General features: G+C 58.0%; 2 protein-coding genes across 4 annotated transcripts in view; both read left to right on the top strand.

Moving 5' to 3' along the window:
* Positions 1-7,354, top strand: part of MOV10L1 (Mov10 like RISC complex RNA helicase 1) — a 67,982-nt gene extending 60,628 nt beyond the window's left edge. Inside the window, 4 exon segments of the mRNA XM_030915297.1 lie at positions 3,116-3,265; positions 5,290-5,397; positions 6,550-6,641; positions 7,035-7,354. Coding sequence (XP_030771157.1) covers positions 3,116-3,265; positions 5,290-5,397; positions 6,550-6,641; positions 7,035-7,116 — 432 coding nt within the window. The 3' untranslated portion in view covers positions 7,117-7,354.
* Positions 7,355-14,732: 7,378 nt separating this feature from the next.
* On the top strand, positions 14,733-23,963 carry PANX2 (pannexin 2). Of its 3 annotated transcripts, none has more exons than XM_010361216.2 (4): positions 14,733-14,997; positions 20,647-22,110; positions 22,637-22,838; positions 22,924-23,963. In XM_010361216.2, exons 1-4 carry the CDS (start codon positions 14,772-14,774, stop codon positions 22,961-22,963), a joined length of 1,932 nt encoding a protein of 643 aa, XP_010359518.1. In that variant the 5' UTR covers positions 14,733-14,771; the 3' UTR covers positions 22,964-23,963. The 3 variants fall into 3 exon arrangements, with proteins under 3 accessions (XP_010359518.1, XP_010359517.1, XP_030770265.1); XM_030914405.1 differs by adding an exon at positions 19,091-19,141 and having other exon boundaries at positions 14,860-14,997; positions 22,637-23,963; XM_010361215.2 differs by having other exon boundaries at positions 22,637-23,963.
* Positions 23,964-26,173: the final 2,210 nt, after the last annotated feature.

The following is a 26,173-nucleotide window of genomic DNA, read 5'->3' as shown; positions in this document are numbered from 1 at the left end:
TTTTACTGCTTTATCTGGCAGTCACTTTTTGGGTTTTCTGTTTGTTCGTTTGGTTTTGTTTGGAGACAGGGTTTCATTCTGTCGCCCTGGCTGGAGTGCGGTGGCCCAATCTCGGTTCACTGCAGCCTCCAGGTTCAAGCGATTCTCGTGCCTCAGCCTCCCAAGTAACTGGGACTACAGGTGCCGGCCACCACATCCAGCTAATTTTTGTATTTTTACTGCTTTATCTGGCAGTCACTTTTTGGGTTTTTTGTTTGTTCGTTTGGTTTTGTTTGGAGACAGGGTTTCATTCTGTCGCCCTGGCTGGAGTGCGGTGGCGCAATCTTGGCTCACTGCAACCTCTGCCTCCGGTTCAACCAATTCTCATGCCTTAGACTCCCAAGGATCTGGGACTACAGGTGCCGGCCACCACATCCAGCTAATTTTTGTAATTTTAGTAGAGACGGGGTTTCAGCATGTTGGCCCGGCTGGTCTCAAACTCCTGACCTCAAGTGATCTGCCTGCCTTGGCCTCCCAAAGTGCTGGGATTACAGGTGTGAGCCACCGCACCCGGCCTGGTGGTCACTTTTTTAAGTTGTAGGGCTGGACGTGGCTCACATCTTTAACCTCTGCACTTTGGGAGGCCAAGGCAGGCAGATTGCTTGAGCCCAGGAGTTCAAGAACAGCCTGGACAACATAGCAAGACCCTATCTCTACAAAAGATGCAAAAACTATCCGGGCATGGTGGTGCACACTTGTAGTCCCAGCTACTCAGGAGGCTGAGGTTTCAGTGAACTGTGATCATGCCCTGGCACTTTAGTCTGAGCGACAGAGTGAAACCCTGTCTCATTCATTCATTCATAAATAAATTTACACATAATATAAAATTTGTCATGTTAAAAACTTTTTTTTTTTTTGTTTTTTTGAGACAGTCGTCTCACTCTGTCACCCAGGCTGGAGTATAGTGGCGTGATCTCGGCTGACTGCAACCTCTGCATCCCAGGTTCAAGCAATTCTCGTGCCTCAGCCTCCTGAGCAGCTGGGACTACAGGCGTGCCCCACCACGCCCAGCTAATTTTTGTGTCTTTAGTAGAGACGGGGTTTCACCATATTAGCCAGGCTGGTCTCGAACTCTTGACCTCAAATGATCTGTCCACCTCGGCCTCCCAAAGTGCTGGGATTGTAGGCGTGAGCCACCACCCCCAGCCTCCATTTTTAAGTGTAAAGTTTAATAGTGTTAAGTATATTCACATCGTTTTGCAGTCTGCAGAACTTTTATCTTGCAGTATTAAAATTCTGTACTCGGCTGGGTGTGGTGGCTCACGCCTGTAATCCCAGCACTTTGAGAGGCCGAGGTGGGCGGATCATGAGGTCAGGAGATCGAGACCATCCTGGCTAACATGATGAAACCCCATCTCTATTAAAAATACAAAAAAATTAGCCGGGCATGGTGGCGCCGCCTGTAGTCCCAGCTACTCGGGAGGCTGATGCAGGAGAATGGCGTGAACCCGGGAGGCAGAGCTTGCAGTAAGCCAAGATAGCACTACTGCACTCCAGCCTGGGTGACAGAGCGAGACTCCGTCTCAAAAAAAAAAAAAATTCTGTACCCATGAAACAGTAACCTTCTTCCCTGCAGCCCCTAGCAGCCACCATTCTACTTTCTGACTGTATGAATTCAGCTGTTCTAGGTACTTCATATAAGTGGAATTAATCATGTAGTGTTTGTCCTGTGACTGGCTTATTGCACTGTGCATCCTGTCCTCGAGGTTCATCCATGTTGTAGTGTGTTAGAATTTCCTTCCTTTTGGGGGCTGAGTAACATTGTATTATGTGTATACACCACACTTGGCTTATCAGTTCATCTATCAGTGGACACTTGGGCTGCAGATATTTGACTGTTGTGAGTAGTGCTGCTATAACGGGTGTACAGATATCTATTTGAGACCCTGCTTTCAGTCCTCATGGGTATATACCCAGAAGTGGAATTGTTGGTAATTCTAGTCTTAATTTTTTGAGAAACCATCACCTTGCTTTCCACAGTAGCTGCAGCATTCCACACCCCACCAACAGTGCCACAGGGTTCATTTCCCCACCTCCTCACCACCCCTTATTTTCCGGGGTGTTTTATAGTAGCCATCTTAGTGGGAGTGAGGTGTAGCTCACTGTAGTTTTGATTTGCATTTTCTCAATGATTTGTGGCCTTGAGCAGCTTTTCATGCACCTGTTGGCCATTTGTATGTCTCCTTTGGAGAATTCAGGTCTTTGCCCATATTTAACTGGGTCGCCTTTTGTCAGTGAGTTTAAGACTTCCTTATAGCTTTGGATATTAACTTCTTCTATACTATTTGCAAAGGTTTTCTCTCCCTCTGCAGATGATCCTTCCACGTTGTTGACTGCATCCTTTGATGCCCAGACATTGTCCATTTGGATGGAGTCCAGTGTGTCCCTTTAGTTATTGCCAGTGGCTTTGGTGTCGTATCCAAGAAATCACTGCCAAACTCAGTGTTGTGGGGCTTTTTCCCTGTTCTCCTCCAAGAATTTTATGGATTTAGGTCTTAGGTTTAGATCTTCCATCTACTTTTGAGTTTACATCTCCAGGTGGTGTCAGGTGAGGGTCCATCTTCATCCTTCTCATGTGGCTCGTGAGTGTTTCCAGCAGCATTGGCTGAAAAACTGTCCTGGCACCGTTTTCAAAAGTCATCTGGCCACATACGCAAGGGTTTATTTCTAGGTTCTCCATTCTACCCTGTTGATCTATATGTCTGTCTTTTATGTCAGTATATCTCATTAATGTTTTCTAAGGAAGAGTATTTTCAAGATGAACAGTAGCTAGGTCAAAGGTCTAATACCAAAAAAAAGAAGAAGATGAGCCAGCCAGCCCTCCACTCTGGGGCTCAGACCCGAGTGGTGGACTCGTGTGCCCATCCTCCTCTGCAGCGCTTAGCATGGCCATGAGCCATGTCATCATTATTTAACATCTGCCATCTGCCCTGCTCCCATGTAAGTTCTGTGTGAGAGCAGGGATTCGTTCTGTCATATTCAGTGTGTATTCCCAGCACCAACTTCAGCTCCTGGATTGCAGCCTTCTGGTGAATATTCATGGAGTAAAGGAGGTTTTCCCTCTTCTTCAACCCAGGGCAGCGAGGCACGGGAGGGAAAAAGCCCATCGTGGTTCAACCCGGCCGAGGCCGTCCAGGTCCTGCGCTACTGCTGCCTCCTGGCCCAGAGTATCTCCAGTCAGGTGTCTGCCAGCGACATTGGCGTCATCACGCCCTACCGGAAGCAGGTACGCCCTGCCCAGGCACGCCTGGCTCTGTGAGGTCCCTGCAGTTCCACAGAGGCAGAAACAAGCTCCTTGTGAGCAGCAGCAGGTTTTTAAAGGAGCAGGACCGCACTTGAATGTCATTCAGCACGAGAGGCCAGCCGGCTGCCATCCACACGCCAGTTCCAGGCTTTTCTATGGCCGGAGCCTAGAACAGTTTTTACATTTCTAAATGGTTACATTTATATGTCCCTTGATATTTGGCCCTTTGGGAAAACATTTGCCAACCCCTAGCTCTAACCCAGTATTTCTCAAAAGGGGGCGACTTTGGTTATGTTTGAATGGGACACTTCTCATTTCCTGTGACTGCGGTGTGATTATAGGGGAGTTAGTGGCCCCAGAGGCCCAGGGACTGGTCCCAGGAAGCATCTCCACACGTTCACAGGGGTCCTGGAGCTCTGGTGGGAACGCAGGTGGCTCCCATGCCAAACGCTTTCATGAAGTATGTGTCCCTGTGGCGTTCACACCACCAAGCAGAGCTTGGAAAGAACCCCCAAAATGCAGAAGAAAGGGTGGGTCCCCTAGGCCGTCATAGTAACAGATCACCTGCACCATGGGCGTGCCGACTGCAGAGCCCTTCACAGGTGTTATGTGTCCTTTTTTCTTTTTTTTTTGGGACGGAGTCTTGCTCTGTCCCCCAGGCTGGAGTGGAGTGGTGTGATCTCGGCTCACTGCAAGCTCCGCCTCCCGGGTTCATGCTATTCTCCTGCCTCAGCCTCCTGAGTAGCTGGGACTACAGGCGCCCGCCACTGCGTCTGGCTAATTTTTTTTTTTTTTTTTTTTTTTTTTTTGTATTTTTAGTAGAGACGGGGTTTCACTGTGGTCTCAATCTCCTGACCTTGTGATCCACCCGCCTCGGCCTCCCAAAGTGCTGGGATTACAGGCGTGAGCCACCGCGCCCGGCCATGTTTCCTTTTTTCTGACCTCGGGGCCTCAAGAGGTGAGTGCTTAGCTCTCCCAGAGGTACAGAGATTACGAAGGCTTGTGGAGACAAGTAAGTTGCCAAACATCACACAGCCAGTGTCCTGGTGTCTTAACCTCAGCGTGTAGGTGCCATCCTGCTGAGACACACACCTCGGCTCTAAGCAGCAGACACCCATCTCACTTCTCCTGAAGGACTTCCTCCATTCTTGATGTGTGCTTGTGGGGAGGGAGGATTTTCCACATGAAACTTGGCTTTCCTAATAAGCATTGTCCCTCGTCCCCAGTTTAACTAAAACTGGAATTTGTCTTGTAATCAATTCAGATTGGAAGAAAACAATAAAGAATTAAAAAACAGGCCGGGCGCGGTGGCTCAAGCCTGTAATCCCAGCACTTTGGGAGGCCGAGACGGGCAGATCACGAGGTCAGGAGATCCAGACCATCCTGGCTAACACAGTGAAACCCCGTCTCTACTAAAAAATACAAAAAACTAGCCGGGCGAGGTGGCGGGCGCCTGTAGTCCCAGCTACTTGGGAGGCTGAGGCAGGAGAATGGCGTAAACCCGGGAGGCGGAGCTTGCAGTGAGCTGAGATCCGGTCACTGCACTCCAGCCTGGGTGACAGAGCCAGACTCCGTCTCAAAAAAAAAAAAAAAAAAAAAAAATTGCACATTGGCCAATATTTGGTTCACGCTGTGATGTGTAAAGAAATGGATATGTACAGGCCAGGGGCAGTGGCTCACGCCTGTAATCCCAACACTTAGGGAGGCTGAGGTAGGTGGATCACAAGGTCAGGTGTTCAAGACCAGCCAGGCCAACATGGTGAAACCCTGTCTCTACTAAAAAATACAAAAAATTAGCCGGGTGTGGTGGCGGGCACCCGTAATCCCAGCTACTCAGGAGGCTGAGGCAGGAGAATTGCTTGAACCAAGGAGGTGGAGGTTGCAGTGAACCGAGATCACGCCACTGCACTCCAGCCTGGGTGACAATAAGACTCCGTCTCAAAAAAAAAAGAAAAAATGGATTCGTACAGTGTTATCTTTAGTCTTTCTTTTAATCTGTTCTTAAGGTGGAGAAAATCAGAATTCTTTTGCGTAATGTTGATCTGATGGATATAAAGGTTGGATCAGTAGAGGAGTTTCAAGGACAAGAGTATCTGGTCATCATCATTTCGACCGTAGGTATCCATGTTCTCCGTGGGCTTGGCCGGTCAGGCGCTTGCTGCCTTGGGGGTTTTGGGGGCTTCAGATCTAAAGGGGCAGAGGCCGATTCCCAGCACAGAGAAGCAGCTGCAGGCGGAGACTTCCTAGGCCCAGGAGCCATGGTAAGCAGTGGCTGTGGGAAGGTCTTTGAAAACAGTACTCAAAAGACTAAGACAGGGAAGTAAAGAGAAGGGACCCAGGAAGACATGGTGAATGCCTTAGAGGAGGGACACGAAGTTGGAAGAACAGGCAGATGAGGAGCAGAGAGTGGGAGGGCAGGTACCAACAGGAGAGCCCCTAGGACCCCGCCATCCAGACAGCCACAAGCGTGAGGGCTCCCTGTCTGCAGGCAGAGTGCTGATGAGTCCCACCCCTTTCTGCTGCCCTTCCTCCTCCCCCTCCTCCTCCTGTTTCCTTTTGAACCAAAAAGGAGGTCATTCTGCTATTTAACATTCTAAATGTTTTCGTACGTCAAGAGTGTCTTTTCATGCCCCCCAAAAATTTAAAACGCCATTTTTATTCATCTCTGTGTGCTTTTAGGTACGGTCAAATGAAGGTAGATTTGAAGATGATCGATATTTTTTGGGTTTCTTGTCCAACTCAAAAAGATTTAATGTTGCAATCACCAGACCCAAAGCTTTGCTGATAGTGCTGGGAAACCCCCATGTTCTCGTTCGAGTGAGTTTTCAGGCACTGGGTGGGCTGTGATCACTTAAGGAGGGAGGGTCCAGGCCAGGCGCGGTGGCTCACACCTGTAATCCCAGCACTTTGGGAGCCCGAGACAGGTGGATCACGAGGTCAGGAGATTGAGACCATCCTGGCTAACACGGTGAAACCCCATCTCTACTAAAAAATAGAAAAAAACTAGCCAGGCGAGGTGGCGGGCGCCTGTAGTCCCAGCTACTCAGGAGGCTGAGGCAGGAGAATGGCGTGAACCCAGGAGGCGGAGCTTGCAGTGAGCCGAGATCGCGCCACTGCACTCCAACTTGGGCGACAGAGCAAGACTCCGTCCCAAAAAAAAAAAAAAGGAGGGAGGGTCCAGGTCACTGGGGATGAGACGCACGCGGCACCAGGAGGCACGGGGCCTTCACTTGCTCTCATGCCAGGCTAATTGTTATTGCCCACAGGACCCCTGTTTTGGTGCTTTGCTGGAATACAGTGTTACAAATGGTGTTTACATGGGATGCGATTTACCTCCTGAACTGCAGTCTCTGCAAAAGTGAGCACTTCTGCTGTCTTCCTCAAGGATAGGCTGGCTCTAGAACATGCTCTAGCCTGCTCTCCCCTGCTCCCCTCACCCCCACCCACATGCCTACCCACCCACTGCAGCCTTAGTCCTCCGCCAGCCACCTTCCTCAGCTTGTCCCCTCACCCCCACCCACATGCCCTCCCACCCGCTGCAGCCTTAGTCCTCCGTCGGCCTCCTTCCTCAGCTCATCCTAGGCTTCAGCAGTCACTGTTTCCTGGACATTCGGGGTCATGTCACCTGTCTTGCATAGGCTAACAGGGTAAACTAAGTCCCCTTGTAAAACCCACATTGGGAAAAGAATGCAGCTCCCAGCCTGCTGTGGGAGCCTGACTCACTGACCATCCGCTTCTCCTCTGTCTGCAGCTGTGACGAGGGGGTGGCAGACCCCTCCTACCCAGTGGTGCCAGAATCCACAGGACCAGAGAAGCATCAGGAGCCCAACTGATCTGCACTGGCTGACAGCAGGGAAACCATGTGTTCGGCCTGGCCACATTGCCGTTTCCATCTGCTCCGTGGCTCCTGTGGCCTGCCCTTGTCTCACAGCCAGGCAGGGCCATGTGTGGGTGTGGGGCTGCCAGGTTGAACCCAGCTACTGCTGCCCTGACTTTGGCATATGCCAGCCTATTCCTGCCACGGGGCAGTCACTGCCGCCCACCCTGAAATAAACCCTCGAGTGACCCCCAGCAGCCTTTTCACCTCGAGCTGTTGCCCATGTCAGTGATGACCAGGGTTTCATGTGGCCTCTCACCTCTGCTAGCGCAGTTTTTGGAGATGGCTTGCTGTCCATTTCACCTGAACTAGCCGTGTGCCAGGCTCCAGGCAAGGCTGCCAGCTCCACTCAGCAGAGCGCCAGGGCCATGGACCAGGCATGTAGAGCCCACAGGGCCTGAGGCTTTACATGGGGCCAGGGTTGTGGGGGTGACAGGCCTGCCCTAGGCCCAGTGCTTCTGGGAGTTTGCAGCTGGGTGGGTTCCTGGGTGCAGGCCTGCACCCTAGGGGTACTGAGTTTAGGGGTCCTTAGAACACATCTCTGGGCCAGAAATAAAACACGTGGAGACAGGCGATGCATCTCAGGCCAGGAGGAGCAGAGAAGTGGCAGGAAGAATGCTTGGGGTGAGCCCCTGCACTGTCCTCAGCCTGGTAGGCTGAGGACAACCTCCCAGGTAGGCCCAGGCAGAGCCCCCATGCGCGGAGGCTGCTGTGCCCAGCGCTCCTGCAGCCAGCATTTGCTGGACTCCCTCTGCAGAGCAGAAGTCCTGGGGCAAGGACCTCTCCATCCTGTCAACCCCAAATCGAAGGGATGCCCCCCAGGGAGGCTGGGGACTTTTCTGACCCAGGTGAGGGGAGCAGTGGGGTCAGCCCTGACACTGAGAGGCCGCCTCTCTGGGCTCAGTGGCCTGGATGTCCTGACAGGTGGGAGAGAGGCAAGAAGCAGGCGTGGGGTCCACACCTGAGGGAGTGCTCTTGGGCAGAGACGTGGGGAGCCACTCTTGAGGCTGGGCAGGTGTCCTCAGCTGGGGGACACCTCAGCAATGATCTGGCGTGTGTGCGGCGTGGCAGGAGGCCAGGCGGGGCCATTCTATAAAGACTCGGGGCACCTGCTTGCTGGTGCAAGTGTGGCAGGGAAGCTGTCAGGTGACAGGGAGGGAGGGGAAGAGAAGGAGGTCAGTGAGGAGGCTGCCCTGGAGGGGCCCAGGCTACGGGGAAGGCAGCACTGCTCAGCCACCCACACATCCCTGCAAAGCAAGGCAAGGGAAGCAGAGGCAAGTGGGGCCTGTAGACAGGTGTCGTCTGCACAGGATTTTGGACTTTTTTTGAGACAGGGTCTTGCTCTGTTGCCCAGGCTGGAGTGCAGTGGCACAGTCATGGCTCACGCATCCTCAACCTCCCAGGCTCAGGTGATCCTCCCACCTCAGCCTCCCAAGTAGCTGTCACTACAGGTGTGCACCATCACACCTGGCTGATTTTCTGTAGAGACAGGATTTTACCATGTTGCCCAGGTTGGTGTTGCCCAGGTTGGTCTCAATCTCCTGGGCTCAAGTGTTCCGCCCACCTCAACCTCCCAGGTAGTTGAGATCACAGGCGTGTGCCACCACACCTGGCTAATTTGCTTATTATTATTTGTGGAGGCAGGCTTGCTATGTTGACCAGGCTGGTGCACAGAGGTTTTCAGCTTTGGTGCTTGGAGTCCCCTAAATGAAGCCTTAAGGGAGTGTATCTCTTCCCTCATTTTTAGTTATCTAAGATTTTTCTTCATCATGTTTTTTTTTTTTTTTTTTTTTTTTTTTTTTTTTTTTTTTGAGACGGAGTCTCACTCTGTCGCCCAGGCTGGAGTGCAGTGGCCGGATCTCCGCTCGCTGCAAGCTCCGCCTCCCGGGTTCACGCCATTCTCCTGCCTCAGACTCCCGAGTAGCTGGGACTACAGGCGCCGCCACCTCGCCCGGCTAGCTTTTTGTATTTTTTGGTAGATACGGGGTTTCACCATGTTAGCCAGGATGGTCTCGATCTCCTGACCTCGTGATCCGCCCGTCTCGGCCTCCCAAAGTGCTGGGATTACAGGCTTGAGCCACCGTGCCCGGCCTCTTCATCATGTTTTAAACGTGCTTATGATGTAAGTCACAGCATATTATAAATCTTGCCATTTTATTTTTACTTTTTATTATATTTATTTTATTTATTTATTTATTTATTTTTGAGATGGAGTCTCACTCTGTCGCCCAGGCTGGAGTACAGTGGCGCGATCTCGGCTCACTGCAAGCTCCGCCTCCCAGGTTCGTGCCATTCTCCTGCCTCAGCCTCCCGAGTAGCTGGGACTACAGGCGCCCACCACCACACTCGGCTGATTTTTTGTATTTTTAGTAAAGACGAGGTTTCACTGAGTTAGCCAGGATGGTCTCCATCTCCTGACTTTGTGACCCACCCGCCTTGGCCTCCCAAAGTGCTGGGATTACAGGCGTGAGCCACCACGCCTGGCCAAATCTTGCCATTTTAAAGAAAAACAATTTAAACAGCCTTTTCAGTGTATCCAGTGGAACAAAAAATGCCATTACAATTTGATACCATCATCCACCTAGAGGACACCAGCAAGCTGTTCTTTCACAGCTAGAAAGTCTATTTCTTCTTTTCCTTGAACTCACATTTCTATTCTACTCCCCCACATATTTGTATCCCAATGCAAAATGTGTTATGTTTGAAAGGTGTGGGCATCTGGGCACAGAACAGGATTTCACCCCCACCTCCTTCACCCCACAGGTGGGTAAGGCCAGTGACGTCGCTGATGCGAAGGCCCTGAGGGCAGAGGGCAACTCACCTCCACTCCCCACTGGACACCGGGGCGAGGGCTGCTGTGCCAGGCTGAGGACAGCGGGACAGCCCCCAGCCTCCCTGGGAGCAGTGTGTGGGGCAACAACCGGGGCTGCTGTTGGCGTCTGTTACTGTGGCATGGCCTGGCCTGTCCCTACCAAACACATCTCAGCACACCCTGACCAAATACACGCACTGAGGCGTAACATGGGAACAATCTGGCCGATTGTTATTCTTATAATTATTATAAATACCCAATCAAAATGACATGCATACATTTCCAGTTTTAGTAATAAGCATAAAAATAAAATTGAACTGGAAATTTTTTTTCTTTTTTCTTTTCTTTTTTTTTTTGAGATGGAGTTTCACTCTGTCGCCGAGGCTGGAGTGCAGTGGCACAATCTCAGCTCACTGCAACCTCCACCTCCTGGATTCAAGCGATTCCCCTGCCTCAGCCTCCTGAGTAGCTGGGATTACAGGCGTATGCCACCATGCCTGGCTAACTTTTTTTTTTTTCTTTTTTCGAGATAGAGTGTCACTCTATCGCCCAGGCTGGAGTGCAGTGGCGCGATCTCAGCTCACTGCAACTTCCGCCTCCCAGGTTCAAGCGATTCTCCTGCCTTAGCCTCCCAAGTAGCTGGGACTACAGGCGCCCGCCACTATGCCTGGCTAATTTTTTTATGTTTTTAGTAGAGACGGGGTTTCACTGTGTTAGCCAGGATGGTCTCAATCTCCTGACCTCGTGATCTGCCCGCCTCGGCCTCCCAAAGTGCTGGGATTACAGGCGTGAGCCACCGCGCCTGGCCGCCTGGCTAATTTTTGTATTTTTAGTAGAGATGTCATTTCACCATGTTGGCCAGGCTGGTCTTGAACTCCTGGCCTCAAGTGATCCACCCACCTCAGCCTCCCAAAGTGCTGGGACTACAGGCGTGAGCCACCGCACCTGGCCAGAAATGCATTAATTATCTGTATGGGGCTTATTTGCAAATAATGTCTTCATGCGAAGATACTACTTAGGGCAGAAATGAAAGTTTGTCAGGATTTTTTTCCTGTTTTTCATCTTCATGGATATGGAAGCTCAGAAAGCTTGTTCGCCTAAAGAAAGAAATGGGGCCGGGCGCGGTGGCTCAAGCCTGTAATCCCAGCACTTTGGGAGGCCGAGACGGGCGAATCACAAGGTCAGGAGATCGAGACCATCCTGGCTAACACGGTGAAACCCCCTCTCTACTAAAGAATACAAAAAACTAGCCGGGCGAGGTGGCGGGCACCTGTAGTCCCAGCTACTCGGGAGGCTGAGGCAGGAGAATGGCGTGAACCCGGGAGGCGGAGCTTGCAGTGAGCTGAGATCCGGCCACTGCACTCCAGCCTGGGCGACAGAGCGAGACTCCATCTAAAAAAAAAACAAACAAAAAAAAAAAAACAGAAAGAGATGGGAATACAAGCTTTGCACAGCACTCACCATCTTCAAGATCATTCCATGTGTTGAAATCTCTTAATGTATCACCAAGAGAAAGAAGCAGCTGCTCCCACAATATGGGGATTTGGGAAGACTCCTCCAGTCTGGGCCACTGGAGTGTGAAGACCGCAGGGATGGACCTTTCACTCTCCCCACACATCCTCCTGAGGAGGGTAGCAGGCTAGGCGGCCAGGGTGTCATCACGGACCTTTGCTCATCGTTCCACTCACCTGGAATGAGGATGGCAGCCAGGGTGCCGAGTTTGAATCCAGGTCCCGGCTCTGCCACAGTCGTTCCTCTTGTCAAGCTCCCACCACTTCCTGTGCGAGACAGTGACTGGCCAGTGGTGCTCAGTGGCGCTCAACAGGCATGCAAGATCACATCCACTCAACCATCCTTGTTCACTGAAAAGCTGCTGTGGCCCAGATGCTGCCCCAGGCAGGGGGGCAACATGCCAAACAAATGCAGCAGGTGCAGTGGCTCATGCCTGCAATCCCAGCATGGCTCACGCCTGAAATCCCAGTACTGTGGGAGGCCAAGGCAGGGGGTGGGGGGACTGGAGGGATCAGGAGTTTGAGGCCATCCTGAGCAATATAGTGAGACCCTGTTTCTACAGATAAAAAAATTTTAAGGCCAGGTGCAGTGGCTTATGCCTAGAATCCCAACACTGGGAGGCTGAGGCAGGAGGATCACTTGAGCCCAGGAATTCGAGACCAACCTAGGCAACGTGGCGAAACCCCATCTCTATCAAAGCAATTAGCCAGGTATGGTGGTGCACGCCTGCAGTCCCAGCTACTCAGGAGGATGAGGTGGGAGGATCCCTTGAGCCCAGGAGACGGACGTTACGGTGAGCCAAGATCACACCGCTGCACTCCAGCTTGGACAACAGAGAGACCTTGTCTCAAAAAATAAGAGTAACAGTGTAAAAAAGCCAGGTGTGGCATGCATCTATAATGCCAGCTACTTGGAGGATCAAGGTGGGGGAATTGCTTGAGCCCAGGAGTTCAGGGTTGGAGTGAGCTCTGACCCTGATGCTCAGGGTTTGAACAGACCGTGAACACAAACCGCTAGGAATAAAGAAACTCAGAGCACCTCGAAGCTACACTCCCCGCCTCAGAATGGTAGATACTAGAAGGTGGATAGGTCTGAGAGCTGGAAAGAAGACAGGGACAGGAAGCCTTTTCACTGATGGTGTGAGTGTGGACTGGCCCAGCACTTCTGGAAAGCATGGAGAGGCACCCGTGCAAAAGCAGAAAGTGCATCTGAAAAACAAAGGCACCCACCCAGCAGCCACACCCAGAGGGGCTGGAACTCACTGCTCTGGGTTATCTGGGAGTGACTGAGTTGCCTGGGGGGTGACTTGGTTCTGTGAGGGGTGGCTGGGTTCTCTGGGGTGACGGTTATCTGGGGGGTGCCTGGGTTATCCAGGAGATGACTGGTTTATCTGGTTTCCTGAAGGGGACTTGGTTATTGGGGGATGATTATTTTATCTGGGATGACTGGGTTATCTGGAGGTGACCGAGTTATCGGGTGAATAGGTTGTGTGAGAGGTGCCTGGGGTGATTGGTTTATCTGACAGTGACTGGATTATCTGGTAGGGGTGACTGTTATCTGGGGGTGAGTTGGTTTATCTGGGGTGCCTGGGTTGTCAGGGGTGACTGTGTTATCGGGGGTGACTGGGTTATCTGCTAGGGGTGATTTATCTGGAGGTGCCTGGGTTATTTGGGGTGACTGGGTTTATCTGGGGTGAGTGGGTGGTTGGGTGCTGGGATTGGATGTAGCTGAACTGTCTGCCTTAGGACGAAGTTTGCTGGAAGCCATGGGCGGGCATCCCTCAGAAACATGCAAGAATCTTTAAAAGCACAGACAGCGTGAAAGCTCAAAGCAGACACACATCCCCTCTGCAGCGGAGGGAGGCAGGGGGACCTCCTGGTGTGCTCACGGCAGCGGCCGGCCTGCGAACACTGGGGCTCAAAATACATTTTTGGAATGAATTATTGAATGAACTTAAAACTTTAATCACGCTAAATCTTTCATATGAAAGATTGTGCACGTACGTCCTGGTATAGTGGGAAGGGGACCTGCACAAGGGAAAACCGCTGCCCCAAAGAGGACCCTGTGGGCGGGAACCACGCGGGATGCGCCCGCGCCTGAAGCCAGACCCACGGCTCCCCAAGGGAGAACAGAACGGAGGGCGGGGCTGTGGGGAGCGGAGGGGATGAAGGTCAGGGAGGCGGCGGGGACCCCCTGAGCTGGCACAGGCCCTGGGAACGCCTGTGGAACAGGGGACGGGATGGGGCGTGTGGGGGAGGAGGGGCGGGCTGCAGAAGTGGGGCCCCCGCGGCGGTGATGGGGTCACTCACGGCGGCGGGACTGGGGGGACTGGGCGGGTCAGGTGGGGCCCGGGCTGCATTGGAGGGTGTGGGGCGGGGAGATGCCCTCATTGTCCGCGCACGGGCGCCCGAGCCCGGGGAAGAGGGCGCCGGCCTCCCCACCCGTGGCCGCAGCACCCCAGGAGCGCAGGAGCTTCCGGGCCCACAGCGGGGCGCGGCCGGGGCAGGTGGGGGGCCCGGGCGAGGAAGCCCCTTCTGCGCCCTGGGCTGGGCGAAGAGCCCCGCGGTGCGGCGGGGGCAGCCCCAGCACGCGCCCGGTCCTCAAGTCGCCACCGAGCGGCGCCCCCGCCGCGGCCCCTGCCCACCCTCCCGCGGGCCGGGGCAGCCCCCACCCAGCCGCCCCGCGTTCCCAGGAAGACGGACCGGTCATTGCTCATTCATTTCATTTCATTTAAATATTTTCTGCAAAGTCATCGCCCGCGCCGCATCTGCGTGGCGGGGGGCGGGGTGGGGGCGGAGCCACGCCGCGGAGTCGCCGCAGGTAAACAGCCCCCTCCCCGCGCGGGAGCGGGGCCGCCGGCCCCAGACAGGGACAGCAGCCGCCGCCCGCGCTCCGGGCCGGGATCCCGCCGCCGCCCCCGCCGGAGGCACGCGCCAGGGCGGGGGCCGGGCTGCGGCGGAGGCGGGCGGCTCCTGTGCCCCCGACCCCCGCGCCGGCCCGGGCCGCCCGACCCCTGCCCCGGGGGCGGCGGCGGAGCGCCCCCCAAACCCCGCCGCGGGCTCCGCGCCTCCAGCGACTCCCATCCCCCGGAGCACCCCGCTCGGTCCCGGCGTCCCCTGCCACCCTCTCCCGCGCCCCCCGTCCCCATCCCCGTCCCGCGCCCTCACGCTCCCCGATCCCCGCCCCCGCGCCGCGCGTCCCCTCCCGCCCGCGCCCCCTCGCCGGGCCCCGCCCCGCGCCCCCCGCCCCGCCCGCGCCCCCCTGCCGGGCCGCGCCCCCCGCCCCCCATGCACCACCTCCTGGAGCAGTCGGCGGACATGGCGACCGCGCTGCTGGCGGGAGAGAAGCTGCGGGAGCTGATCCTGCCGGGCGCGCAGGACGACAAGGCGGGCGCGCTGGCCGCGCTGCTTCTGCAGCTGAAGCTGGAGCTGCCGTTCGACCGCGTGGTCACCATCGGCACCGTGCTGGTGCCCATCCTGCTGGTCACCCTGGTCTTCACCAAGAACTTCGCAGGTGAGGCCGGCGGCCGGGGCGCGGGGCGCGGGCAGGGGACCGTCCGCAGGTGTCCGGGCGCTGGCGCTTCCCGCGTCCCGGCGGCTCCGTCCAGCCGCGCCCACCGTGACCTGGCTGCGTCCGCGGTGTCCCAGGCACCTTCCACAGCCGCCCCCATCCTCGCAGGTGTGGCTGGTCGCTGGTCGCCCAGACCCCTCGTCTCTATTTTATTGTTGTTCTTCCTTCCATTCGTCCGCCCATGAGATGCGGGTGGGACTCGGCCTCTCTGGACCCAGGGGTCCCAAATGTCATGAGACATGGGGTCTGGTTTGGAGAATGTCACAAGCAGCGTCTGAGGGGGTGCGGGGTGGCCAGGTGGAGACCAGGAAAGGCCGGGACCGGTGTTGAGAGCAGAGAGCTGATTACAGGGGCTGGAGGAGCTGCCGGGCAGGGTCCCCAGGCTGGACTTGGGGGGAAGGAGGGCAGAGAGAGTCTCTGAGAGGCCCAGGCCTTCCATTCCTCCGGCGGCCCGAGGCCTATGCTGGAGCACTGGTGGCCTCTGAAGGTCTGAAGCAGGGAAGCTAGCATAGGGCAGGGCCACGTGTCAGAGCAGGGAGCCTGGAGCTCCTGCAGGGAGATGGGAGCTGGACCAGGGCAGGGACCCGGGCTGGTTAGATCAGGACCAGTGAGGGCACCTGAAGCCACCCAGGCGAGGCAGGAAGATGGACAGAGCAGCCAGACTGCCTGTGAGCCTCTGCGGGGTGGGGTTCTGGTGCCTCTGCCCTCCCCAAGGAGTGGGGCGAGACAGGTGGAGCTGAGAGCTTCCTCCCCTGGGGTCTGGGCCAAAGCAAGGGGGATGAGGGTCTCCTGGCCTGTGTGGCCCAGAAGGGCCGGTCTGCAGCAGGGAGGGGTGCTGGGGCCCTGGGGCCCTCTCTTCTGCAGCCTCCAAACCTGGGCGGGCGGACCCTGCCTTAGCACTGCTGCTTCCGGAATCTCCCAGGTGACTCCTTAAGGAGTCACCAGGCCTGAGGGTGGACATTGGCCAGGCTGTCTGATCCCACCCAGGGGCGGAGGAGGGCTCTGCTGGTCTCCTCTTGGACACTGGAGCCCAGACACCGGGGATTAGAGGACCCCTGGGGGGCGCACAGCACACTCGCTGAGGAGCCCAGGTGCGCGGTGGGGCCTTGGGGCAGGCCCAGCATGTCCAGGCACCATGTGTGTTCTCTGTGTTTGTGGCAATAAAGTACCACAAACTAGGCAGTTTCAAATAGCAGACATTTCTCTCTCATGGTTCCGGAGGCCAAAAGTCCAAACTCAAGGTGTGGGCAGGGCCCTGCTCCCTCCAAAGCTCTAGGGAAGGGACCTTCCAGCCTCGTGCTGACCTGCGCACCTTGGCTCGTGGCCACCTCACCCAGTCTCTGCCTCTGTGTCTCCCCTCCCTGTCTGTGTCCAAATTTCCTTTTTCTCTTTTTTTTTTTTTTTTTTTTTGAGACAGCATCTTGGTATGTCGCCCAGGCTGGAGTGCTGTGGTTCCATCTGCAACCTCCACCTCTCGGGCTCAGGTGATCCTCCTGCCTTAGCCCCCAGCCTGGGACCACAGGCATTCAACATCACACCCAGCTAATTTTTGTGCCATGTTCCCCAGACTGGTCTCGAACTCCTGGGCTCAAGTGATCCTCCCACCTCAGCTTCCCAAAGTGCTGGGACTACAGGCGTGAGCCACTGTGCCTTTTGAGACAAAGTCTTGCTCTATCACCCAGGCTGGAGTGCAATGGTGCGATGTCGGCTCACTGCAAGCTTCGCCTCCCGGATTCAAGCGATTCTCCTGCCTCAGCTTCCCAAGTAGCTAGGACTGCAGGCACCCACCACCACACCCGCCTCATTTTTGTATTTTTAGTAGAGACAGGGTTTTGCCATGTTGGCCAGGCTGGTCTCGAACTCCTGACCTCAGGTGATCCGCCCACCTCGGCCTCCCAAAGTGCTGTCATTACAGGCGTGAACTACTACACCCGGCCCAACTTTCTTCTTTAAAACAGAAAGGAAGTGAGTGCTCTGCCCCCGAGCACCCTCCCAGGAGCCTATGGGCTGGTTCCTCTTTTTGGCCTCAGCATCCTTGGTGGGCTGAGCACAGCCCCGCAGCCCTCGATGCCGCAGGGCAGGGTTGGGCCTGAGGGCCCGTGTGGCCAGCTGCTGTCTCGGGATGCGGTACCCTCGAAAGTTAGGGCCAAGTCCCAGGGTCTCCAGGGTGGGCCAGGGAAGGCTATTGGTCCCCCTCAGCCTGCAGAGACTGGAAAATGTAGCAGGTGCGCAGCCACCACCAGGATTAGCTTCCTATGGCTGCTAGAACGAACCTACAGGTCAGAAACCAGATGCGAGTCTCATGGGGCTAAAACGACCGTGTCAGCAGGGCTGGCTCCAGGGGGAATCCAGTTTCCACCTTCTCCGGCCTCCAGAGGCCTCCACATTCCTGGCCTTGCATCCCTTCCTGCATCCTGAGAGCCGGCCGCGTGGCGTCCTCTCTCCCAACCCCTCACATCTCCTTCTGTCCTCACATCTCCTCCCTGACTCTAACCCTCTTAGAGGAAACCTGCAGTTGCTGCCCACCAAGACCCCCAACCTAGGCATGTCTGCAAAGTCCTTGTGAACTGGGAAACATGACACCGCCACAGGCTCCAGGGTTGGGATGTGACATCTTTGGGGGCCATGAATCTGCTCACTGCAGACCCTGTGTGGAGGTCTGTAAGGCCAGGGGAATCGGGGAAGGACCAGGGCCTGGCCTCGGCCGAGGGCTTTGAGGATGAGGCAGTGGTCTGGGATGACTGGACAGGGTTTGGCCAGCAGGCAGGAGGAGCCTGTGCAGAGCCAGGGGGTCCTGGAGAGGTGTCCCCACTCCCCAGGTGGGAGGGGCTGTTGGGAGGGACCCAGCTTCACCCTTGGGGGTCACCTTGGGGCCATGTGCAGCCCAGACTGCAGGGGTGGGCTGGAGACAAGCTTGGGGATGGCAGAACCGAGGAAGGGCACAACTGGGGGAGGGCCGGGGGGCTGGGCTTTGGCCTGGGGCCCTGTGGACAGCATTCCAAATATGGGAATATGGGCTGTGTTGGGGTGCGTTCAGACACCCATTCAGAGATGCTCCAGGCAGCACCAGGCCCCTGGCTGCCAACTCTGACATTGTCACGGGGGCTCTGAGGACTTGGTGTGGACAGGCTTCTTGGCTGGGAAGCCAGTGTTCTCTCTTGGGGCATAGCTGGCATGACCGGGGTCCACACAGCAGTGTCTCCTGATAAAGGGGCCCCTGGTGGCGGCTCTGTCTGCCCTGTCGGATAGGCCAGGCCTTCCTGCCTCTCATTTGGACACCTGCATTGGCCAAGGCAGGGTCCCACTGTCCCTGGGAAGTCCCAGAGCAGGGCCTCGGGCAAAGGACCCGTGGCAGTTGCTGTGTGTGAGATGGGCCCATGAATTTGGGCTCAGTAGCCCCTCTCTGCTGCTCCACCTCCAGTCGGGCCAGCACCCCCGACCCTGGCAGCCCGTGCTGGAAGCTGCAGCAGCATCCACCGGGAGAGGCCCAGCTGCCCGCACAGCTTTGAGTCCATCAGGACCTGCTAAGGCTGCCAGGAGCACCCTGCGCCCTGCAGGTGCAGCAGGTCCAGGGAGGAGGGAGGCCTTGCTGGACATGCCTTGGGGCCCCCAAAGGGCTGGGCCGCTCACCTGCAGTGAGTCAGGGCAGTATCCTTGGTTGAGCAGATGAGGAAACTCAGGTCAGAGTGGCAAGCAGGACTTGTCTTCCTCTTGCTGCTGCCATCCGGCAGGGAGACAGTAACAGGAGTGAGGAGTTCGGGTCCAAGTGAGGCTACACACAGTGGGGGCAGCTCGCCAGACATGTGGGGCAGTGTGGAGCCCCTGCTTTCATTCACCCTGGAGGAGGCCAGGCCGTCCCCTGCCTCAGAGACAAGGAGCCCTCCTTCCAGTGTCCCTGCGGCCCCACTGGAGTCTGGGCCAGGGGTTCTGGGGCCTCTCCCCACCCATGTTGGCCACACATGCCCAGCAAGGGTGGCTGCCAGGGATGGGCCCAGCTCAGGACGGGACACAAACCTGTCCCTGTTCTCTTCCCCAGGGTGGACGCTCTTCTCTGGCTCCTGGGATTGGCTGTGAGAACAAAACATAAGTAAATAAAATGTGCCATTTTCTCAACCAAGAGAGTGGATTCCTTTACCTTGTCCGGCTTGCTCTTCTCTGAGCCCAGCTCATCTCCAGCTCAATGTCCCCACCGAGGACTCGGGCCGCAGGTCCCAGCTTTTCCTGCCTCTTCCCAGGTTCCCTCCCAAACCCTTCGGAGTCCCCAGGACCCTCAGGGGGATCTGATGACTCGTGGGGGCCCTGCCTTAGGGGTTGTCCTCGATCCCTCCCTGAGCAGACTGTCCAGACTGGTGGATGTGCCTCGGTGGTGATACAATGGCAGCCAGGAGCTCCATGTGGGGTCCGAGGGGCTCGTTGCTGAGCCGGGTTCAGGGCTGGAGGTGCCCAGCTGTGTAACCAGCCGTCGTGCCCAGCCCCCGGGCCCCTGTGGGGTGTCAGCAGTGAATGCGGCTCTTCTCAGAGTGGGTGGAGTCTCTAATCTGCCTCGCTTTCCGACCCTCATTCAGGCCTCGGCACAGACGGACAGGCCTGTCCCTGTTGCTTCTGGTCTGTGGGGAGGGGATTGTGCTGATGTGGGTCCTGCCCTGGGGCTGCTCTTTGGGGCTGGGAGACAAGGCCAAGACTGGCGTGGGCCCTGTCACATGTGCTGTGTGAAGGGCTCAGCCTGGACAGACGGCACAGTGGCTGGAGGCCCCCAGGCTTTGAGCCTTCCTGGGAAACATTAGCAAGATCCCAGGTGCTCAGACCCCACACTGAGCCAAGGCGCGAGTGTCCTGAATGCTTTTACTGCCGTTTGTGCCATTGTCACCTGCAGGCAGAGACACGCTCTTGAGGGAAAACACAGAGTTCAGTAATGACCATTTGCCTGCAGTTCGAGGGACTCCCTCTTTTCAATTTTAGCAGGAGATACCTCAGTCCAGCAGGTGACATCCCCAACCAGCCCCACCTGGTGTCCGGGGTCCCCAGGCTGGCCAGTCCCCAGAACAGTGGGTCTTAGGGAGGCGCCCCTCACCCACAAGGGTGGGCAGAGTCCATACTGGTTTCCCAGTGCTGTAGAAACCACCCTGCCAGCTAGCAGCACCTGAGCCATCCGCCTTCCTCCCAGCGTAGCACCGGGCTGTACATGGCCCATGGCTGGGACCTGGTTTGGGTCCGGCTGTGTGGACAGAAGAGGGACCCTGGCTGGGAGCCCCACCTGCCTTGGTCCTCTCTGGGATTTGGTTTCGCCTTGTGCACACAGCCTTTGTGACATTTGGAGAGGTGCCTGGCTCAGGTGGTTTCACAGGCGGTCATGGCTTCAACCTGCAGGTGCCTCCCAGCTGACCTCGTGGGGGTATTTAGGGCGAGACCCCCACACCACCGTGGTGGGGGAGGGGGGTGGGGTTCATTTGGGAACCACAGGCGCTGTGTGGGAGGAGGCTGGAGAGGCTCATCGGAGGGATTTGGCAGGGACGTGGTCAGGTCCAGCCCAGTTTCTTCAGCCCAGCCCGAGCCGCTTCCCCGCCCCAGCCCGTGTCTCCTCTTTGCCCCCAGAGGAACCCATTTACTGTTACACCCCGCACAACTTCACGCGCGACCAGGCGCTGTACGCCCGCGGCTACTGCTGGACGGAGCTGCGGGACGCGCTGCCCGGCGTGGACGCCAGCCTGTGGCCGTCGCTGTTTGAGCACAAGTTCCTGCCCTACGCGCTGCTGGCCTTCGCCGCCATCATGTATGTGCCCGCGCTGGGCTGGGAGTTCCTGGCCTCCACGCGCCTCACCTCCGAGCTCAACTTCCTGCTGCAGGAGATCGACAACTGCTACCACCGGGCGGCCGAGGGCCGCGCACCCAAGATCGAGAAGCAGATCCAGTCCAAGGGCCCGGGCATCACGGAGCGCGAAAAGCGCGAGATCATCGAGAACGCGGAGAAGGAGAAGAGCCCGGAGCAGAACCTGTTCGAGAAGTACCTGGAGCGCCGCGGCCGCAGCAACTTCCTGGCCAAGCTGTACCTGGCGCGGCACGTGCTGATCCTGCTGCTGAGCGCCGTGCCCATCTCCTACCTGTGCACCTACTACGCCACGCAGAAGCAGAACGAGTTCACCTGCGCGCTGGGCGCGTCCCCGGACGGGGCGGCAGGTGCGGGGCCCGCGGTGCGCGTGAGCTGCAAGCTCCCGTCCGTGCAGCTGCAGCGCATCATCGCGGGCGTGGACATCGTGCTGCTGTGCGTCATGAACCTCATCATCCTCGTCAACCTCATCCACCTCTTCATCTTCCGCAAGAGCAACTTCATCTTCGACAAGCTGCACAAAGTGGGCATCAAGACGCGCCGGCAGTGGCGCCGCTCGCAGTTCTGCGACATCAACATCCTGGCCATGTTCTGCAACGAGAACCGCGACCACATCAAGTCGCTCAACCGGCTGGACTTCATCACCAACGAGAGTGACCTCATGTACGACAACGTGGTCCGGCAGCTGCTGGCGGCGCTGGCGCAGTCCAACCACGACGCCACCCCCACGGTGCGCGACTCGGGGGTGCAGACTGTGGACCCCAGCGCCAACCCCGCCGAGCCCGACGGCGCCGCCGAGCCGCCCGTGGTCAAGCGGCCGCGCAAGAAGATGAAGTGGATCCCCACCAGCAACCCGCTGCCGCAGCCCTTCAAGGAGCCGCTGGCCATCATGCGCGTGGAGAACAGCAAGGCGGAGAAACCGAAGCCCGCGCGCCGAAAGACGGCCACGGACACGCTGATAGCGCCGCTGCTGGACCGCTCCGCCCACCACTACAAGGGCGGAGGAGGCGACCCAGGCCCAGGCGCTGCCCCCACGCCCGCCCCGCCGCCCGCCCCCGACAAGAAGCACGCGCGCCACTTCTCCCTGGACGTGCACCCCTACATCCTCGGCACCAAGAAGGCCAAGCCCGAGGCGGTGCCCGCCGCCCTGCCCGCCTCCCGGAGCCAGGAGGGGGGCTTCCTGTCCCAGGCGGAGGACTGTGGGCTGGGCCTGGCCCCGGCGCCCACCAAAGGTAGGGGCCGGGCTGGGGACTCGGGACGGAGGACTGGGGATGGGAGAGGCGCCCACAGCCACAGCGGCCCACGGGAGCCCGCCCAGGGTGCTAGGGAAGGGAGGGGCCTGGTTTGAGGCCCCCTCAAAGGGGAAGGGAGGAGGCCAAGGTTTGCACCGTCTGCGTCAAACGGACTCTGTCAAGGTGAGCCTCAGGCCAGGCAGGGCCCTGGAGCCCCCCCGGGAGGCAGGTGGGGAGGAGGCAGGCTGGGAGGGACGTGCTCCTGGTCAGCTTCCTGGAGCTCCGCGTGCGTGGTGGAGCCAAGTGCCTCGGGTGAGGAGATTCCACGGACGGCACTGCGGCTCCGGGACAGCGGGGCGGGGGGTGTGCCCAGGCCAGCTGCTGTGTGCAGGGGCGTCCAGGCCCAGCACCTCCAGGGCCCTTCAGAGCCGTGAGCCCTGCTGCCCCGCCGGCCTGCTCTGAGTGGGCGCTGAGAGGGGCGCAGTGGCGGCTGGTGTGAGATACCTGTGCTCTTGGCTGTTTGCAGATGCTCCGCTCCCCGAGAAGGAAATCCCGTACCCCGCAGAGCCAGCCCGGCCAGGGCTTCCCTCGGGGGGCCCGTTCCACGTCCGCTCACCTCCCCCCGCGCCTGCTGTGGCCCCTCTGACACCAGCCAGCCTGGGCAAGGCGGAGCCCCTCACCATCCTGAGCCGAAACGCCACGCACCCGCTGCTACACATCAACACGCTGTACGAGGCCCGGGAGGAGGAGGAAGGGGGCCCCCGCCTGCCGCAGGACGTGGGGGACCTCATCGCCATCCCTGCCCCGCAGCAGATCCTCATCGCCACCTTCGACGAGCCCAGAACGGTCGTGAGCACTGTGGAGTTTTGAGGGATGGCACCGCCCAGGCCATCAGAGCCCCTCCGTGTCAGAGGCCTCCCGGCGGACGCCAGCCCTGCGTGGACGTGGCCTCTGCTTCGACCGCACTGCCCACATCCCCAACCTCCGTCCGCATGCCTGGGGCCCCCACCCCACCCGCTGGATAGGGGAACCCGCCCCGACGGCATCACCAGGCACTGGCTGGGGCGGGAAAAGGTGGCCCCGTGGAGCCGGTGGCCAGGAAGGCTGAAGCTGGCCTCCCATGATCCTGCATCAGGTGCCCAGCCGTGGGTGGGGACCTTGAGATGAAGAGTTTATTTTTGTAGTCCGTTTTGTCCTGGCCCCAGGCTGTGGCGGGACAGCCCAGCTCCCCCAGCCCAGAGCCAGGGAAGAGGAAGGTGGAGCGGGTCCCACCAGTGGGGTGGCCACGCCCATGGGGTCACGTGCTCAGGGGTCACCCCCCTGCAGGGACCTGATGCCCTCGGGTGGGAGGGACCGAGGTCCACCCTCGGGTCAAAGATCAACATGCACTTTCTCCTTGTCGCCTGACATACATTTTATTTTACTAAGACTGCTGTACTGAACAAGCATATTTATCAGGAGACTTAGGATGGGTTTAAAGCAGGATGGTGTGTGTGTGTGAACGGGCATGAGCAGAGGTGGGCGTGAGCAAGCGGGTGTGTATGTACTAGTGTGCACGTGTGTTCATGTGCACAGAGGGTGTGGTGCCAGCTTGGGTGGGATTGTGTGTGAGCAGGCGGGTGAGTGAGCGAGTGCACGCTGGCGCGTGGCCCATGTATGAGGAGGGAAGCAGCCCAACGCAATAACCACGTCCCCTACCCGGGCCCCCTGCCGTGGCTGAGGCCACACAGCTTCCTGTGGGAGCCCCGGCTGGCACCCGGCTGGTCCCACCCCGAATACCTCAGCCGTGGAGGCCATGTGATGCAGAATTAACAAGGTAGCACCGAGCATATCAATAAATATTATTCTGATAACCGCCTGTGCTCGGCCTCCCTCCACACCCGTCCCCTGACTCGGCGCCTCTCGTGGGGGTGCTGGGGGATGTGGGGCAGGGGTCGCCTTCAAACGCGTGATGAGGGGCCCCTCTGCACCCACAGCAGGTGTCACACTTGGAGCAGGACATGCCCTGGACTCAGGCTGTGGGCACGGAGGCGATTCAGCTGTGGCCTGAAGCCCTTGGGCACACAGGCTTGGGAGACTTGTGCACGACCCCCTTAGTCTTCCTGCTCCTGCAGGGGAGCGAGGAGGGGGAGTGTGAGGCACCCTCTAGGAGAACAGAGAACTGGCAGGATCCAGGAAGGCTTCCTGGAGGAGGTGCCCTCAGTGTGGTCTGGGATGCTCAAAACAACACGGAGGTCCTGTGCAGGCGCCTTTGCTGGGCCCAGGACTCCATGGAACAAGGCTGCTCCCGTGGGTGCACCATGGAGCCACGTGCCCTGTAGACCCCGGCAGGTGACCCTGAGAGTCTGAACAGAGGCTCCTTGAAGACAGGTGGCTGGGCAGCTAGGCCAGAACCCCATGGGGGCTGGAGTGGGGTTGGTGGTGTAGGCCACTAACTGCAAGGGTGGGCTCGGCTGAGATCAGAACAGTCTCACCTCCTACCTGGCCTGGGTTTCCTGGAAGCCCTATCGCCAGGCCCCTCCTGGAGCAGCCCTGAGTGGGCAGGGCAGGGCTTCCTGGGTTCCTAGGAGTCAGGAGGAAGGGTCTCTCCAGGGTGTGGCCCCCACAGCCAGGGCCTAGTGTGAGACACATGGGGACACAAGCTGGAGGGTGTATCGCGCCCTCCACATTAAAACGGAGGTTTGTATATTCTTCCGGGCTGGTGAGGCCTCTTGCCGTTAAAAGAGCTGGGCCAGGTGCCAGGGCATATGCCTGTCATGGGAGGCTGAGGTGGGAGGATCACTTGAGGACAGGATTTGAGGCTGCAGTGAGCCATGATTGCGCGATTGCATTCCAGCCTGGGTGACTCCACGAGACCCTGTCTCTAAAAAAAAATAAATTTACTCAGATACCCCGTGCCACCCAGGGCCACGCAGGAGGGCACCGGATTGTCACAGACAGGCAATGGGGGGAAGTGTGGGCAGGGCCTTCACCGTGACTCCACCAAAGGAACGAGTGGGGTGGGGCTGCAGGCTCAGGACTCCAGAGTGGACACCCTGGTGGGTGCTGGGCAGGGGCTGTCCCTAGCTGCCAGGTACATAGCCCAGGGCGACAAGGGCGGGGGATAGGGCCTAGTGTGTGAGAGCCCACGGAGGAGGCCTGGAGGGGGTGTGGGCCCTGAACCCAGGAGCTTGCACAGGAAGTTGTTTGCTGACAGATCGGTGGGCCCTAGGAGAGGCAGTCTCACCAGGGCCAGCAAGGCCCCAGAGGTCAAAGCAACAAAGCAGAAAATAAAAGGCACAGTTTGGCCGGGCGCGGTGGCTCACACCTGTCATCCCAGCACTTTGGGAGGCTGAGGTGGGCAGATCATCAGGTCAGGAGTTTGAGACCATCCTGGCCAACATGGTGACACCCCGTCTCTACTAAAAATACAAAAATTAGCCGGGCGTGGTGGTGCGCACCTGTAATCTCAGCTACTCAGGAGGCTGAGGCAGAAGAATCGCTGGAACCCAGAAGGTGGAGGTTGCAGTGAGCCAAGATCGTGCCGCTGCACTCCAGCAGCATGGGTGACAGAGCGAGATTCCGTCTCAAAAAAAAAAAAAAAAGAAACGCAGTTCTTCATGCTCACCTAACTCGGGACACCTCCCCAGCCTGCACACCCATGTGCCCAGCATTCCCACAGATGCCAGCCCAGGCCAGCCTGGTTGTGCAGGGAGGGCTGAGCCCTGGGCCTTGGCAGCATCGCCTTGGTCCTGCACCCACAGACCAGCTCAGTGGCGAGGGTGGGCAGGACATGGCAGCTGAGGAGACCCAAGGGATGCTGGCCTCCAGTGGTAGCGTTTGCCATGGGCATCCTTGCTGCTCTCAAGCTGGGGCTGAGGTCCTACCTCCGGGGCCCTCCTCATCCTCACACATGCACCCTGCCCACCTGCACCCATCCTCCCTGCCCCAGAGGCCACCCAGCATCCTGCATGGCTCGGCTCAGAGAGGGAGACGTCCAGTAGTCCTTGGGGGCAGCTGGTCTGGATGGTGCTGAGTCCCTCAGGCCCTGCCTCCCAGATCGTGAGAGGAGCTGTCCCTGCCC

The sequence above is a fragment of the Rhinopithecus roxellana genome, chromosome 13 (assembly GCF_007565055.1).
Source record: "Rhinopithecus roxellana isolate Shanxi Qingling chromosome 13, ASM756505v1, whole genome shotgun sequence".
NCBI classification, from domain to species: domain Eukaryota; kingdom Metazoa; phylum Chordata; class Mammalia; order Primates; family Cercopithecidae; genus Rhinopithecus; species Rhinopithecus roxellana.
Note: the sequence above shows the minus strand (reverse complement) of the source record. Positions and strands in the feature narration are given on the sequence as shown.